The sequence below is a fragment of the Ctenopharyngodon idella genome, chromosome 2 (assembly GCF_019924925.1).
Source record: "Ctenopharyngodon idella isolate HZGC_01 chromosome 2, HZGC01, whole genome shotgun sequence".
NCBI lineage: Eukaryota > Metazoa > Chordata > Actinopteri > Cypriniformes > Xenocyprididae > Ctenopharyngodon > Ctenopharyngodon idella.
This window is the reverse complement of record NC_067221.1, coordinates 37,582,677-37,600,589: the sequence shown is the minus strand read 5'-3', so window position 1 is coordinate 37,600,589 and position 17,913 is coordinate 37,582,677. Positions and strand designations below refer to the sequence as shown.

Genomic DNA, 17,913 nt, shown 5'->3' with positions numbered 1-17,913 from the left:
ACATATGGGTACATCTGGTTTTTTGTTTGTGTGTGTGCGTGAATGGATTTAGTTTCAACATATAGACTATGGTTCATGCCAGTGATGTTGCGCACTGAAGGCGGGTCTCATTTTAAAATGAAAAGTGAAAGTGTTTTCCTCCGTCATCATTATCTGCTCAAGCTCTCGGGATACAAAGCGATGTACAAGCACCAGGTAAATATGGCATTTCTGACATTCTTGGCTTGACTAATAATCATTTTAAAATAGTAATAATAAAACCACCGAATCACTTTTTTCAGTACTTCTTGTTTTAAACCTCTACAGTTACAAACACAAGACGTAGCCTACTTTTATTACGTTTAGAAAAGTACATTTAATTCTTAATTCTTTTTTTTTTCGTCAGTTTTAAGTGATAGGCTACTTTAGATTGTGTTTTTACCATAAACCAGTTATTAAAAATCACATTTAGCCGAATATTTTAAATTTGCACAACATAGACAAAAGCGAAACTAAACTAAAAAGTTGCAAATTGAGTAATGAATAGATGAATGCAAAAGGATGAGCACGCAGTGTACTTCCGGCAGAGGGCGCTACATGAATTCAAAACTTATATTAGAAAATGTGTTTTCGTTTCTCCTCAATTCATTCGATTCAAGAAATGTTTGTTGTCAGCAATTACTCAACATACTATTAAGAACAAAATGTCCTCTTTGGTTTACATACTCCAACCCGTTCTTGTTGTCGCAAGACATGTAATTTTACCATGGGTAGCCTAACTAGTTGTTTAATAATGTAAAATCATAATATTTTAACAGTATCGTATTCATGAAGCTTAAATTCAGACTCTTTCGGCCATTGTTTATAACAGTGCTAGCTACTGCCAGGTTAGCACGGTTTCACTGACGTGAGCTATCGAAACTATGGATGCCATGGTAAACTTGTGAAGGAGGTAATTAATGAATAAATGATAGGTCAAGTATCATCCCAGTGGCAAAAGGACACTAAATTAACTAGAATTCATTCCTACATAATATTTGCCTTTTTTCTCAGGTTGAGCTGGGTATTTTAGATGAGAGGAGTGCACAGACATACTGAAAACAGCAGATGGACATGTCTAATTATGGTAATTTACAGCCCCATGAAACACACGACCAGTCAGATCAGGGCTGATTTGCATTAAGTAATAGGCCTATAATAATATTTCTGTTTTAGGCCCTTTATGAATATTTGCATGTAAACTATGGTTAATAGTACCATTAATGATGTGTCTTTTCTTTCCTTTCTATCAGAAGACAAAGAGGAAAACTTGGAGCATCATGGAGTCTCTAAAATCAGTATCTCTGCCCAGAATGGAAGCAATATTTTAGCACCTGTGTTATTAAACTCAACAGTTAGAGGAAATATTAATATTTCTAATAATTACTTTCAGGGTGAGTGGAAGTATCCTTCTCTGTTGGTGGAAACACCACAGCCGAACACAGCTATATTAAATCTGTGATGTGAGACGTGCAAAGAATGAAATTATATACATTTTGTAATATTTGTAATAATCTAAAGTTTTATTATTCTTGCTGTAGGACATGCGGCTGAAATCACAGGTAATATACTGTACTGCTGGGTAAAATTATGTATACTGCAATTTTTGACGATGTTTACATATGTAAGACCTTATAAACAGTTAAATGGACAGCTCACCCAAAAGTGAAAATTTACTCACCCTCATGCCATTCCAAACCTGTATGACTTTCTTTGTCTGAGCAATAATGACAGAATTTTCATTATTGGGTGAACTACCTCTTTAAGTAGGTAAAATACCCAATATTGTTATCATATAGTGAGAATTATCAGTATTTGTACAATTTGTTGTTGTCAGCAAAATCTAATATGTAAAATAAACCATCTTTTTTGCAGATACAAGCTCATTGATAACAGAATACAAGAAGTCCCTGCTGTCTGAATATGCCTACATTACAGAATATACTTCCCGTGCCGGTGAACAGGTGCTGCTTAATGACCGCTACATTGACCCGCTCATAGTTCAGAAACACAGAGAAACGAAAGAGCGAGAGAATGAGATGTGCTCCAGAGGGGAACGTTTCTTCAACACCAGAGAAAGTAACCAGAGAAACCAAAACATCAGCCTTGATAGGCTGTTCGGTCCAGAGAATGGCTCTAAAAAAGTGACTCCAAGAGCTGTGATTCTCCAAGGTGATTCTGGAAGTGGGAAATCGATCACTGCACAAAAGATCGTTCTGGACTGGGCCTCTGGAGAGCTCTACGCTAGACTCTTTGATGTAGTATTTCATCTAAGATGCAAAGAGCTCAGCGGTCTCTCAGGTGAGATGAGCTTGGTGGATCTCCTTGACTGCAGTTTAACTCCAAATGAGATTGGTCAGATCTTAAAAGACACACCACAGAGGATCTTGTTCATCATTGATGGTTTTGATGAACTCATGCTTTCTGCACCCAAAGAGTCATTGCCACCAAAACCAGTCATCAAATCCCACCCATTGGCCATTGTTTGCTCTCTTCTGAAAGGACGTATGATGAGAGAGTCCTTCCTGCTGGTTACTACAAGATCGAACGCTGTAGACAATCTGGAGAACATTCTGAAAAAGCCTCAATGCTTCATGGAGATCATGGGATTTTCAGAGAAAGGAGTGAGTGAATACTTCCAAAGGTTCTTTGAGGATGAAGAGTTTTCGAGTCAAGTGTATGAGCAGGTGAAGGTACACGAGATGCTCTACACCGCTTGCTTCATCCCAGTCATCTGCTGGATTATCTGCACAATTTTCAAAAGAAAAGGAAAAGATGGTGTTGTAACTAGCGAGTTGACGACCACCACGTCCATATTTGTTGATTTTGTGTTCACTCTCTTGAAGCATCACAGTAGTTGGAGTCAGCAAGAAGAGCTTGACCTCCTCAAGAACCTGGGTCAGCTAGCGGAAAGTGGAATGCCGAAACGTCAAGTCTTGTTTTCCAGAAATGATCTTCCAAAGGCAATCTCTGATTTACCGAACATTCCCTTCCTTTGCACATTTCGCCAGCAAGAGAGAACTTATCTGAAGGAGATGTTTGGTTTCATGCACCTCAGCTTTCAGGAGTTCTTCACCGCTCTGTTTTACGTGTTAACAGACGAGGCGGATGCGGAAATAAAAATCAAGGAGCTACTGGAGTCAGCAAGCTATGGGAGGCGCAATGAGCATCTCTTTCCTGTAATCCGGTTCCTTTTTGGTCTCTCAAACAAGAAAGTAAGCTGTTTAATTCTGGGGGAAAATCCACGGTCGACATCTTCCGTTATTCGCACCCAGCTGGAAAAATGGCTCAGCAAAGTTATACAGAAGAACCCCATGGACACAGTGTACATGAGTGATTTCATTCTTCAATGCTTGTATGAGCTCCATGATAGGAACATACTGAAGAACGTCATGAAGATCTGGGAACGTTTAGGTATTAACATACACTGGTCTTTGAAGGGGATCGACTGTCAGGTTGTGATGTACTGCCTCCAGTATTCTTCACGCATTATCAGAATGGAAGTCAAGTGCAATGCAAAAGATCTAAAGATGCTTCATCCTGCACTCTGCAGGTGTACGACTTTATGGTATGTATTCTTAAATTATATGCTATTACAAAAAGTATTTATATTTCATGGTTTCCAAACAATGCCATCACAGTAGTGTCCAAAAAGTTTATTACCATCTCATGTTTTAAAATCCTTGATGATGTATACAATGTATTATAGTTCTTATTATTATATGAGAGGTTTGGTTTATAAAGACTTATTGGTTTCTGGTTTGTGTTTTTGAAGGCTAGATTTTGATTCCATATCTGACACCGATGTCAACCTCCTGACATCAGCCCTGGGGAGGAGAAAGAACGTGCACTATTTGAAGTAATGTTCTCTTTCTTGGTTGTGATTAATGTGCTTCTCTTTTTATATGTGTAAATGCAACAATGCCACCATTGCCTCAAGAATGAGTTGAAGGAACTAAATGGCTCCACGTCTTTATTCCGTTCCTGGGTTAACATATTTTGTTGATCCTGGAACAACATTCCTGTCTAAAAAAATTTAATCCTAACCATATCCCTAACCCTAAACCTAACCCTACCCATAAGTTATCCCATATATCAGAGGGAAATGACAGGTGAATAACGCTGATGTAGAAGCACCTAACCCTGGATGTAAGCCTAAACTTGACATAAACTGTAAACTTGTCTCTCAAATCTGATTGGTTGATTGGAATGTTGTTCCAGGATCAACAAAGATGTCGATCCAGGAACATGCTGAACTTGCTGAAATCAGATTCTACTTAAATGGCTTGCAAGTTATGGTCAAACAGTTACTGTGATTTTGCCAAGTAAGACATGTTCCTGGATCAGCATTTTTTGTTGATCCAGGAACAACATTCTTGTCCAAAAACATACTCCTACCCCTAAAACTAACCCTACCCTTAACTTATCCCTAAAATTAAAGGGAAATGATAGGTAAGAATGATACAGAAGCCACTAACCCTTGTTTTAAGCCTAAACTTGACATTAATTAACCTGTCCCTCAGATCAAGGGGTGCGTTTTCTGAAAGCATCGTTAGTCAACTATGGTTGTAAGTCCCATTGAACTCTATTGGTAACAATGGAACTTGCAACCATAGTTCGCTTTGGGAAATTCACCCCTGATCGGTTGATTGGAATGTTGTTCCAGGATCAACAAAGATGTTGATCCAGGAACATATTGAACTTGTTGAAAACAGATTCTACTTAAATGGCTTGCAAGTTATGGTCAAACAGTTGCTGTGATTTTGCCAAGTAAGACATGTTCCTGGATCAGCATCTTTTGTTGATCCTGGAACAACATTCTTGTCCAAAAACATAGTCCAAACCCCACTCCTACCCCTAAAACTAACCCTACCCTTAACTTATCCCTAAAATTAGAGGTAAATGATAGGTATGAATGATATAGAAGCCCCTAACCCTTGTCGTAAGCCTAAACTTGACATTAACTAACCTGTCCCTCAGATCTGATTGGTTGATTGGACTATTTTTCCAGAATCAACAAGGATGTATATCCAGGAACATGTTCTACTTGTTAAAATTATGTTCATCATAGTGGAACTATGATCTGATTAACTAATTTAGCCATCTTTCCACATCTATCCATGTTAAGAAAGTTGTACATTCTCATTCTCTTCTGCAACGTGTGACAGATACTTCTGATGCTCCTGTTTATGCAACACTTTATATTTATGCATCCATGTTTAGCAATTTTAAATGATAGTAAAGAAAACAAGACAAACAACCTACCTTATTTTTATGCTACATCATAATTAAAATGAAGAGTTTGTAAAGCAGTGTTATAAATGCATTGCAGCATGGAGAATGGATCCCTATCAGATGAAAGTGTGCAGAAGATCCTGAAAACCCTCAGTGGACAAACATCAGTGGGTAACATTCGACTGGTGTTGAGAAGCATCAGCAATGCCAATATTGATTTGACCATGATACTTCCTTGTAAAAGAGATGATGGGTAGAAGCTTCAGGTAAATAGATGTCAGGTAAATACCATGGACATGAACGTCAATGTTTCTGGTTTAAATGTATGTAATTGATGTTTGTGTTCATGTTCATTTCATTTGATTTTCACAGCGTTTGCATTGCCAATCAAGCAGAAACCATACATAAGAGTCTTTGCTCAGAGTTCACAATGACAAGCCAAAATAATTCTGTCTGGTAATTAAATTCATATACATTTTCCAACCAATATCATTCTCAGTTAAAGTTTCTTACATTTATTCAGATAAGAATATAACATTGTTACTTGAAGATACTATGATACTAATAACAAATAATGAATAACTGTTCTTGCTAATTTCAGGTTTACTGTTGGGCATTCAGAAGGACATCAGGGTGAAATCTCAGAAAAACATGGTCTTTGTTCTTATCAGGGGTTTTCAAAAATATCCTTCGCTCTCTGTCCTTTCTCTGCAGTACCCATGACTGAATTCCTCAAAGCATCCCATAACCTCAGATGCTTCTCAGAGCTGTAGGTATTCTCATTTTACTTTAATAAAACCCATCCTTTTGGGTTTTTACATGCATAACATTGGTATTTGTATGTTTGTTTCAAGGAAAAGCATCGAGTTTGGTGTAAATGTGGATGCACTGCTGTCTTTCCTGAATTGTGTTCCTGGTTTAACTGAGCTGGACATACGTGCAGAGTACCTGACAGATATCTGGACCTCCAGAATTCTGTGCTACCTTCAAGTCAATCCTAAGATTTCTCACATAAAGTATGAGCAAATAATGTTTACATATTAAGCTGTAATCTCTCAATAAATGTACAGCTGATTTGTATTTTGATCACATTTATAATCTTTTAGGTTTCATGTGAGCAACCTCATGATTAGTGATGGCGAAAGGGTCTGTTCAACATTTTCGGTCTTTAGAAAGCCATTTCAACCGTAAGTTATCATTTCTTTTCATTTGACTTGATCCATCAAGCTTGTGTTTGTGCTAAATAACTGTTGGTAAAATCTTTTTTAGGTACAAGATGCATGAAAGTGAAGGGAAAAATCCATCATTGACTCTTGCAATGGACAGATGGGCTCATGATATTGCGTAAGAATTCATGCATGAAATATCCTCAGTTCTTTTAACTTGAACACTTTAACCAATTTTTCTTTTACCAAACTTTTTTAACCAAGATTTTTTCAAAATCAGTGCAAAGCTCATTTTAAGTCCTACTGTGTGCACATTTATGAATATGAATGATTCTTTCCAGATATGGTAGTAGTGGAGAGCCGGGATATTTGCAACTTCTGGACAAACCGGTTCTGGTGAAGCTCATGCTCAGTTTCCCTCTCTTGAAGGGTCTTGTGTCATTTGGGAGGTTCTTTTTAAAAGGCTTTACCAACTCATTCAACTGACAGAACAGTGAGTTTAAGTTTATTCACTGTAAAAAAGGATTTGTTGAGAGAATGTAAAAGTTTAACGCAACATGATGCATTCAGATTTTTAGGTTCTCTCAGTTACTGTCTTAATTTTTTTTTTCTATATTTTGTCGATTTGAATTTTTTCATTTACTAAATTTAAAATGGCAATAAATTCATCAAGGCAACTACAGTTCTCTTGTTCAGAAAGTTTTCAGTTAGTAACACAATAAATTGATCTATCATTTTGCTAGCCATTTATAGTTTTATAGGACACTTAAAATGTGAAGTGAACTATGCTATCTTTGTTTCTGAACCTTAAAAAACCTTAAAAAGCGAAGATATATGGGATGTAGTTTTAAAAGTTTGTACATAGACCTCAACACTTGACACACAAACCAGTCAGTAAACAGCGAAACAATAATCTTATTACAGTAACCACATAAATTATTCATGCTGCAGTGCATGCTGGGAACTCACAAACCTTTTACTATTACTGTTCAATTTGAAGCTTTTTGTTTAGATAACTGTGTTTGACTAGTTGAGACAATATTTGGTGGAATTATGTTGGTCTAAGTCATTCACATTTCTTTATTTGTTACTCGAAAGCTCCCATACACTGGAAAATATGTAGTTGTTTTTTTACATTGTGGATGTAATATGAAAACTGAATGAATGAAACTGACTTTAACTGACTTAAATTATAGTTATGTTTCAAAATCAAAACTTCAAAATTCAGAACTTTTCAGAGCATTAAGTCATCATGATTTTTAATAAATATGCTTCATAAGCAGCAATGAATACAGAATGCATTGTATCGTTCAGTGGCCTGTGGCGAGTCTAATAATATGTATATATATATATATATATATATTTTTTTTTTTTTTTTTAAGATACCCAGAGTTGGACGAGCACACAGATTCTCTGCTGCAGTTCCTTCACTCTGTTCCTGGTCTGAAGGAGGTTAAAGTTTGGCTAAACAACCTGATTGAGAGCTGGGCGGCTGGTCTGTTCACCCTCTTCCTGTCTTGTTCCAGCTTACTTCACTTGCAGTAAGAGTAACGTGTTGTGTTCTTCTACCTGAAAACGTACTAGTACTGTGGTGTAAATACCATTAAATAGACATTTAATACCATGGCATATATCAAAGTGTCATGGTGTTACCATCTGATACCATGGTGCCACAATACATTTGCAAGGAAATGGTTGTCTTCTTTCTGTGCTTACATTTAAACACAATGAATTCTCTTTTGGCAGATTGAATACCAGCATGTCTGTTGTTAGTGATGTGGAGAGTCTGGGTGTGATGAGAGAAGATGGAGTAAGGTAACACATCTGTTTTAAACTTTAACCCCAACTATACTTTCTAGTAACATTCGCTTAGATTTAGAATTGACATTTAGCAGTTGTATTTTTTTTCCCTGAGCTTCTTGCAATGCATTCTAGAATTGCTTTATAAGGCTGAGATTCTGTCTTAAGCCCAAAGTATAGTTCACTTTTTATGCGTATGCGAGGATCAGCGTACAGTGCGTGTGACGCAAACTTCGTCATCAGAAGAGAATGCGCACTGCTGGATTTTGGGTTGCATGTGCAATTAATTTTTTTGTTTTTGTTTTTTGAAGTAATTACTTTATCCACAAGTTGGCAACCGTGGCCCTGGGGGCATTGATTCACAAGGTAGTTAAAGAAAAACTGCATAAACAGAACAGACCAGAACGCATGCAGGCTACAGCTACAATGGAAGCCTACGTAGACGAGAGATTGTGCAAAGAGGTTAGAAAGTACCCTCATTTGTACAACTCTAGCATGAAAGAATAAAAAAGTACATGGGTTGTAACTAAAAACTGCGCATTCGTTGAACACCTGTGTACGAGTCAAATGAAGTATACTTTGCAAGGCTGTGCGTTTGACTGTGCTAAAGAAAAAAAACGTGTTAAAAAATGAAGTAGCCTATACCCAAGGCTTTAGAGGTTGAAAAAAAGCATCTGGTATTCTGAAATGGTTATTAAAATGATCTCCAACTTTCCAGCAGGTCTGGACATTCTGAGAGAATATAAGAGAGAATATAATTGCTTAAATTCATTTTTGTTCTTTTAGTAGCATTATGCTATGTTTGTCCTCTGTTGTTTTGCAGGCTGTCTGTCGGCTGTAACCATCTGAATTATTTAGATGACTGTTGTGATATCGACCTCTTTAAACCTCCGGAGCACAAAGTGGTTCCCTGCATCACTATCGCAGTGACAGATGACTCTGAGAATGCAAATGCTGACTGGAGGAGATTCTTTCAGGCCTACAACCAGCTGAAAGACTTGAATGAGTGGTAACTATTTCAACACCAGAGAGCGAGAAGAGAGTGTTTATATGTGTGAAATAGGGAGAATAACAGGCAAATAAGCAGCGTTTTAGTTCACAATGATTCAAAAATCTCTATTTCTGTGCTTTAACAGTTCTTCAGAGTATGATAAGAGTGTGAGTGACCTACTCTCTGCCCTGCACTCGGTCTCTGGTCTGAAGAAGGTGGATCTTGTCTTCAGATTCATGACTGTGGATGGAGCATCCAGAGTCCTGGATCTCATTCAGATGAACCCCAGTCTGAGTGCATTAACGTGAGAATTCAGTTCACTTCTTCTCATATTAGTACACATAGATGAGCAGACCTGAATTTGCACCCTGCATTTCATGATGAGAAAAGCTCACATTATCGTTCCACTGTAATTTTTTGTGGCTCAGTTTTTTGGCAGTCGAGCGGCCTGAGACAAGTAAAGTGAACTTCAAGAAAGACTACAGGAATGAATTCTCTAGGTGAGGCATTAGTGATTCCTGTATTGTAATCTAACACGTGGATGGTGTCGTGGCTAGGGGAAACATAGGTAACACAATTGTTGTATTGTTCCTTTTCTGTTGAGTGACAATGACCAGCATCCAAGAAGACATGTGGCACTAACTAAAGAGCACATAGTTACTTAAAGGGATAAAAAAAAAAAAAAAATTGTCATAATTTACTCAAGTTGTTCCAAACCTGTATGAATTTATTTCTTCTGCTGAACACAAAAGAAGATATTTTGAATAATGTCCATCAACTGTTTGGTTACTCACATTATTCAAAATATCTTCTTTTGTGTTCTTCAGAAGAAAGAAATCCATACAGGTTTGGTACAACTTGAGGGTGAGTAAATGATGACAGAATTTTCATTTTGGGTTAATTATCCGTTTAATTTGAGCATAGAGAAAAAATGAGAGCTGAAGAACTAACTCACAGTAACAAACAGCACTCCATCCTATTACTCTTCATCTACTGCCCCCTAGTGATGCTATTAAGCAATAGCATTATTAGTGCATAACACAATACCAGTGTTAGTAATATTTATTTTATATACAATAACAGTATTTATAAATATGTTAACACTGTTATTTTTATATTTTCAGTTTTCATTTTTAATTTTAGTTCAAGATTTAGTAAGTTTGTTTTGTGCTTTTGTCATTTTTAGCATTTTTTTTAATGTTTCTATTTAACTTTTATTTTTATTAGTTTTAGTTTTAGTAATTTTAGAACATGAGCTTAATTTTATTTCAGCTAGTTGCCAAGGCAATATTTAAGTTTCATCTAAAATTTGATATTTTTTCATCTTAATTTCAATTAATGTAAATTATTTTTAATGTTTCGTTTTAGTTAACAATAACACAATACACTGCAACAATATAACTTTCTATCATAACAATAACAAACATGCTTAACAGATCTGTAATTTGTGCACATTCAATTATGAATATATATTGGAATATATGAATCAAGCTCAACTATTATAAACTTATTATTAATGAAGATTAATGTAAATTGTAAAATAAATGCAAACAAAACATGAATTTGACAGTTGAATGGTCACTGATCCTGTGTTCTTTCTGTTTGAGACTTCACTATGCTTTTATAAACTGTTATATATTGTTATTTCTGTGGTTGTTTTTCAGTATCCATCGGCTGAGTGAGAGTGAAGAGGACAGTGATTCAGACAGATTGAATGACTTTTGGTGGGATGACACTTTTACTTAACTCTAATTGGAACCCATTAGTATAATCTGACGTACAGCTTTTCAGAGTGAAACAAGATATGACATTAGTTATAGTGCAAGTCTTGATTTAATCAATCTAAACTGGATTAAGTTTTTGATTTTAGTTTGACTTTTTGTATTATTTGTGGTGAGGATATGCAATATATTTTTGGATTATTCATTGCAGTTGTATTTGAAAGTGTTCATACATCTAATAGTGAAATGGTTTGTGAAAATATTCACAGCTGTCAGTCTGCAAGACAGATGTCAGGTGACAGTGATGAAGACAGCATGTCCTCGCCTCTCAGTGACTGCAGCCATGAAATCAAGTGAGAAAATACTGGATATTTATGATACTTCTGCTCAAAACATCAGACCGTAATAAGCTAAATCTGCAAAGAAAAGAAAAAAACTAACACAGGCTATGTGTCTTTTACCTGAAGTGATTCTGATCAGCTGGACAACGTGGAGCGTATTCTTTGCTCAGAAATCAGGATGTGGAAAACTTTATCTGGACAATGCAGGTAGAGAGCACTTACTGTAGAGAGCACTGTAAGTCACTTTGGATAAAAGCATCTGCTAAATGCATAAATGTATCTCAGCTATTTTAAAACAAGTGGATTCACATAAATCTTAAACATAAATCTGATAAAATGTTAAAATTCCCTTCTAGTAGAGCCATTGCAAAAATTCTTCCAAATAAATTTTTGAAAACACATTGCGGCAGGGTTGCCAGGTTTTCACAACAAAACCCACCCAATTGTTATTCAAAACCAGCCCAAAATTACCCCAATTGCGTTTCAGGGGGTGTCTCCTGGTAAAAACCATTTCAAAACGCGTTCCAGGGGGTAAAATCTGCGTTTTTGGCAGGGTTCCCCTGGTAAAATTCGCATTTCAGGGCCTAAATATCATGTTATTCGGGGTTGCTTCAACTCGTGGACATGAAAAACAACCTGCAGCAATAGTGTTAAAGTAGCCAAATTCTGCGGGAAAACTGTGGACTTGGCAACACTGCATCACAGTGATATACAGTATGTTTGCATTTGACTCACTATGTTGTTTTGAAACAGCCATATACAGATGTTCCTTCACAAAATTTTGTAAACTGCTATAATGTGTTAAGTCTAACTTTACTGCTTTATGTATTTTATTTATTTAGTATTCCTATTTCCACTTTAGCTTGTTTTTGAAGTGCTATGGCTCCAGTCCCAGCACACAGTCACTGTTCTCACGGATAGAGCTCACCCTGTCTGAAAACTCAGGAGAAACTAGCAGTGACTGGAAAACCTTTCTACGAGCATATAACCGATGCAAAGGGATCTTTATAAGGTAAAAATAAAGTTGTCATACATATTTCATTACTCACTATAAAACAGAACTTTCAAATGAATATTAAATCAATGTTAATTTATTACAGTGGCCATATTATGCCCTTTTACAAAGCCTTACATTTTGTTTATTTGGGTCTATGAGAATTGGTTTTCATGTTTGAATGTTCAAAACACACTTTATTTTTCACATATTTGACATTGTTGCAGCACCTCTCTTCCCAGTCTGTCAGCAATGCTCCGTTTATTTCCTGTCTCTATGAAGCCTCTCCTTCCGAAAAGCGCAATGTACTCTGATTGGTCGGCTGGACCAATGTGTTATTATTAGTCAACTGTTTCCAGTGTGTTTTGGAAATGTCACGCCTCTTACCATAACCGCAACTACCAATGCACCTCAACCAAGCCTTTCTCTTTTTTTGCATATGCCTTGGGCAGAAATTATTTAAATGAGGAATACTGTGACATGTATGTTCCCGTAAGAAAACTTAAGACTACAAAGTAGGCATTTCAGGGAGTTCAGAAACAGTGCGCACTGATATACAGAATAACTCCCTTTGAAGTGACTGTAACTTTGCAGACCTTTTTCATGCTAAAACAGCAACAATACACACTAAAGATAAAGCATAAAATCATCTCTTTAACTAAATATGAACCACTTTCCATGCAACAACAGAAGTCCTGCATTTGACGAGAGTGTGGACGCTCTGCTGTTGTCCCTGCACTCGGTGTCTGGTCTGAAAAAGGTGCAGTTGATGATGGACAGCCTGACTGAGAACTGGGCACCAAAGATCCTCTCCCTGTGTCATACATGTCCCAGCCTCCATAACGTCTGGTATGATGATCTGCCAATACTCCTGCTAGAAAGAATGAAAACTAAATAGCAATTTGAGTATTCTGTTAGATAACTATATTTGTGTTCCACATGAAATATAATGAAAAGTTATGAAGTAATGATAGTCTTTGCTTCTCTGTTGTGACGTATTTGTCCATGGAGAATTGATTGGATGGTTGTGGCTTTGTATTGGTCAGTTTCATGTAAGTGACTGGTTGTCCCGCCCTCACACCAGTAAACATCATCAGAGAAGAGATGGAAGTCATTTTGGATAAAGATTATGAGGGCACATGAATTTTAAAAAAAAGATGTGCGCAGTTAAATCATTTACAAATAAATACTGCAGTATTCCATAAAAAAAACAAGAATTTTCGTCATTTTGATTTGATCGTGACTTTAAATGGCATTGAATATTATGGTGTTTTTAAGACTTAATTATTTTAAATCTAAAAATGAATTTTAATCAAAAAATATTACATCTGAAATCAAAATGTCAGTTGTTTGTAGGAATCTAGGCCATTGAATTGAAAATCAGTAGATCATCATTTTTTTTTTATTATTATCAATCAAATTTTATTATGTTATTATTTTATTGTGTATATACAGTTGCAAGAAAAAGTATGTGAACCACTTGCAGAATCTGTGAAAATGTGCAAAATTTTAACAAAATAGAGATAATACAAAATGCATGTTATTTTTTATTTAGTACTGTCCTGAGTAAGATATTTTACATAAAAGATGTTTACATATAATCCATAAGACAAAAAAATAGCTGAATTTATTAAAATGATCCAGTTCAAAAGTTTGTGAACCATTGATTCTTAATACTGTGTGTGGTTAACTGGATGATCTACGGCTGTTTTTTTGTTTTGTGATGGTTGTTCATGAGTCTCTTGTTTGTTCTGAGCAGTTAAACTGAGCTCTGTTCTTCAGAAAAAATCTCCAGGTCCCAAAAATTCTTCAGTTTTCCACCATCTTTTGCATATTTGAACCCTTTCCAGCAGTGACTGAATGATTTTGAGATCCATCTTTTCACACTGAGGACAACTGAGGGACTCAAACACAACTATTAAAAAAGGTTCAAACATTCACTGATGCTTCAGAAGGAAACACGATGCATTAAGAGTCGAGGGGTGAAAACTTTTGAACAGGATGAAGAGGCCCAAATTTTTCTTATTTCGCTTGAATATCATTTTTTGTTCATTTAGTACTGCCCTTCAGAAGCAACAGAAGATAATTACATGTTTCCCAGAAGACAAATTAAATACAATTTACCTTGATCTTCAAATTCCAAATGTTTTCACCCCCCATCTATTAATGCATCATGTTTTTTTCTGGAGCATCAGTGAATGTTTGAAACTTTTTTAAAAGTTGTGTTTGAGTCCCTCAGTTGTCTTCAGTGTGAAAAGACGGATCTCAAAATCATTCAGTCACTGCTGTAAAGGTTTCAAATATGCAAAAAATGCTGGAAAACTGAAGAATCTGCAGGACCTGGAGATTTTTTTCTGAAGAACAGAGCTCAGTTTGACTGCTCAGGACAAACAAGGGACTCATGAACAACCATCACAAAACAAAAAAACAGTCGTAGATCATCCAGGTAACCACACACAGTATTAAGAATCAATGGTTCACATACTTATGAATGGGGTTTGTTGTGGCAAAAATCAACACACTCTTACTGCATAAGAGATAAACACGTCCAATTGTCTTTCGAAAGGTCAGACAGTCATACAGAAACACAAGTAGCTGCAGAGTGTAAGACAAAGAATGAAAGTTTCCCTTCACTTTTATATCTCTGACCTCCAAGGCTGAAGCCTCTGTCCTTTTACCATATTAGGAACATGTTTACCACTTCAGTGTTTTTCCACTTGTCACCCAAAAAATACATACTTAAACACTTCTGAGAATAACAAAATAATTTACCCATAAGCATATAAGGATAATCATATGGAAATTATACAGAAACTCAAAATTTCCCCCACAGGTTATTTTAATAAATTCAGCTATTTTTTTTTTTTTATATGTAAACATCTTTTATGTAAAATATCTTACTCAGGACAGTACTAAATAAAAAATAACATGCATTTTGTATTATCTCTCTTATTTTGTTAAAATTATTAACATTTTCACAGATTCTACAAGTGGTTCACATACTTTTTCTTGCAACTGTGTGTGTATATATATATATATACATCAACCCCCCTTTTTTTTTCTTGCCTGTCAGTTTGCAGGTGGAGTATGATAAGAGATACAGTGTGCTCAATGTGTGTTCCTCTCTCAGCATCACCAAAAACATCACAGACTCTACGTGAGTTCATCCCTAACTGTCCTGGTTGTAAAGTAATGACACAAATTCTTAATATGTGACCCTGTGACCAAAATTTTGAAAGCTGAATCTGAAGCTTTCCATTGACGGAAATGGAATTGGTTTGTTAGGATATGACAATATTTGTCCGAGATACAACTATTTGAAAATCTGAAATCTGAGGGTGCAAAAAAAATAAAAAATATTGAGAAAATCGCCATTAAAGTTGTCAAAATTAAGTCCTTAGCAATGCATACCCACTCACAAAAATGAATTTTTATATATTTACGATAGGAAATTTAGAAAATATTTTCATGGATCCAAATGATTTTTGGCATACAAGAAAAATCGATAATTTTGACCCATACAATGTATTGTTGGCTATTGCTACAAATATACCCGTGTGACTTTTGACTGGTTTTGTGGTCCAGGGTCACAATTGAGCATACAAAATATGTACTTGTGACTTATATTGTCATCTCTTTTCAAGCTGGACAGTTGACATTCGTTTGGCCCGTGATAGCATGAATGAAATATCCCCATCATTCATTTCATTCACATCACCATGTTCAGAGATTCCTAAACTCAATGAACTCTTTGAAACCCTTGACCTTCTTAAAGATTTAGAAGAAAGGTAAGGATTCAGGATGTACGTGAAAATTAATAGGTCATGGCAAATATGAATCATATATATTTATCATTTGCCATCGGTGAACTCAACATTTCTAATTATTTTGCTTATAATCCAGTTGTTCAGAGCATGAAGAGCTTGTGGGGGATTTGATGTCCACCTTGCTCTCTGTTTCTGATCTGCGGAGAATCGGACTCGAGATCAGAAGTTTAACGGAGAACTGGGTGAGGAGGATTCTGTCCTTAGCCGAAGTCTGTCCCAGTCTTCAGGAGATCAGGTGAGAAGGTGTTTAAAGGGTTAGTTCACCCAAAAATGAAAATTCTGTCATTAATTACTCACAAATTAAGATATTTTTGATAAAATCCGATGGCTCAGTGAGGCCTGGATTGAAAGCAAGATCATTAACACTTTCAGGTTCCCAGAAAGCTACTAAAGACATATTTAAAACAGTTCATGTGACTACAGTGGTTCAACCTTAATGTTATGAAGTGACGAGAATACTTTTTGTGTGCCAAAAAAACCCAGAAAAAAAAAAAAGTCTTTATTCAACAATTTCTAGTGATGGGCGATTTCAAAACACTGCTTCATGAAGTTTTGAAGCTTTATGAATCTTTTTTTAAAATCAGTGGTTCAGAAAAGTCACGTAATGTCAGTAAACAAGGCTTTGTTATGTCATAAGCGTTTCGAAATTTCAAAGGTTCACCACTGGGGGGCGTGACTTTGGCAGTTTGATACACACTCCGAACCACTGATTCGAAACAAAAGATTTGTAAAGCTTCGAAGCTTCATTAAGCAGTGTTTTAAAATCGCCCATCACTAGATATTGTCAAATAAAGTTGTTATCAAAAATATCTTAATTTGTGTTCTGAAGATGAATGAAGGTCTTACGGCTGTGGAACGACATGAAGGTGAGTACTTAATGACAGAATTTTCATTTTTGGGTGAACTAACACTTTAAAAGAAATAGCAGTGTGTCCTTGAATGCATTTTTTGTCATTTAGACCTAAAAAAATAAATTTTAGGTAAACCTTAGATATATTTTTATTGAAATGTGTTAATGTTTCAGATATGACTGCATAGAAAATGGTGGCTTGTTGTTGGAGGACGTTGTGAGGATCCTGCAGAGCTCTCAGATGGATTCAGATTGCAGGATTATTATCACAGGGTCTGTCCTATTTTCAACCATTTATTAAAGAATTGCACCATTATTAATGGTTTAATGACTGTTGTTCAATCTCTTTGAAGGATGAAGCGCAGTAAAACGACAGATGGGCGCACTGAAATCACGATGGACACATCCAGATCATCATCAGCCTGCGATGAGAATGTGAAGGTCACCTTCTGTAGGAACCCTCAAACAAGACTATTCACAATAGATGACACTGAGACAGAAGACAAGGACCTTGAAGACCCTGAGGATGAAGACTTTATCAATTTTTAGAGATATACGGAAAAAATGAATCCTATAATAAACCTTTAATGAACAAATAGTTAATTATATTTTTAATTCATCTTATTGTTTTAAGTGACAGAGATTTAAAGTGTCAGAGAAAATTTGGAACCTGGGTGGCTTTACTTACTATTGTAAGATGAAATTAACCAGGACAAAACTAAACGGAGGATGTCATGGAAGAAATGTTGAAGAAATATGTGACCTAGTGTTGTAGACCGACCTCAAGACCGGTCAAGACCACAACTGTGAATGCCGGGGCATTGTTTATTTGTTAACATCATTAATTTGTTTGAAAGTAAAACTTCCTGCGTCAAATGCAATCAAGAACTTATTTCTAATTTGATATCTTTTGTGCCGGGTCAGAAGTTAATGGGTGATTGTGTCAAAAATATCACCAAAATTAATACAA

General features: G+C 35.9%; 1 protein-coding gene across 4 annotated transcripts; it reads left to right on the top strand.

The window, feature by feature from the left end:
• The first annotated feature begins 124 nt into the window (after positions 1-124).
• Positions 125-17,541, top strand: LOC127500632 (NACHT, LRR and PYD domains-containing protein 1 homolog). Of its 4 annotated transcripts, none has more exons than XM_051871946.1 (28): positions 125-195; positions 1,033-1,105; positions 1,272-1,412; positions 1,560-1,580; positions 1,894-3,586; positions 3,794-3,877; positions 5,351-5,519; positions 5,626-5,709; positions 5,855-6,022; positions 6,108-6,269; positions 6,360-6,440; positions 6,523-6,597; positions 6,761-6,912; positions 7,802-7,960; positions 8,166-8,234; positions 9,043-9,228; positions 9,356-9,514; positions 9,639-9,710; positions 10,875-10,934; positions 11,201-11,284; positions 11,399-11,479; positions 12,135-12,284; positions 12,957-13,115; positions 15,340-15,423; positions 15,911-16,054; positions 16,170-16,328; positions 17,118-17,216; positions 17,297-17,541. In XM_051871946.1, exons 2-7 carry the CDS (start codon positions 1,087-1,089, stop codon positions 5,508-5,510), a joined length of 2,118 nt encoding a protein of 705 aa, XP_051727906.1. In that variant the 5' UTR covers positions 125-195; positions 1,033-1,086; the 3' UTR covers positions 5,511-5,519; positions 5,626-5,709; positions 5,855-6,022; positions 6,108-6,269; positions 6,360-6,440; positions 6,523-6,597; positions 6,761-6,912; positions 7,802-7,960; positions 8,166-8,234; positions 9,043-9,228; positions 9,356-9,514; positions 9,639-9,710; positions 10,875-10,934; positions 11,201-11,284; positions 11,399-11,479; positions 12,135-12,284; positions 12,957-13,115; positions 15,340-15,423; positions 15,911-16,054; positions 16,170-16,328; positions 17,118-17,216; positions 17,297-17,541. The 4 variants fall into 4 exon arrangements, with proteins under 4 accessions (XP_051727906.1, XP_051727925.1, XP_051727915.1 ...); XM_051871965.1 differs by having other exon boundaries at positions 131-195; positions 1,275-1,412; XM_051871955.1 differs by having other exon boundaries at positions 172-195; positions 11,399-11,507.
• The last annotated feature ends 372 nt before the right edge of the window (positions 17,542-17,913 follow it).

Excerpts from the sequence above, each read along its gene's own strand:
- LOC127500632 (XM_051871946.1), top strand. Across the intron at positions 1,413-1,559 it reads TTCTAATAATTACTTTCAGG|GACATGCGGCTGAAATCACA; the intron begins GTGAGTGGAAGT and ends TTCTTGCTGTAG. Across the intron at positions 3,878-5,350 it reads AAGAACGTGCACTATTTGAA|CATGGAGAATGGATCCCTAT; the intron begins GTAATGTTCTCT and ends AATGCATTGCAG.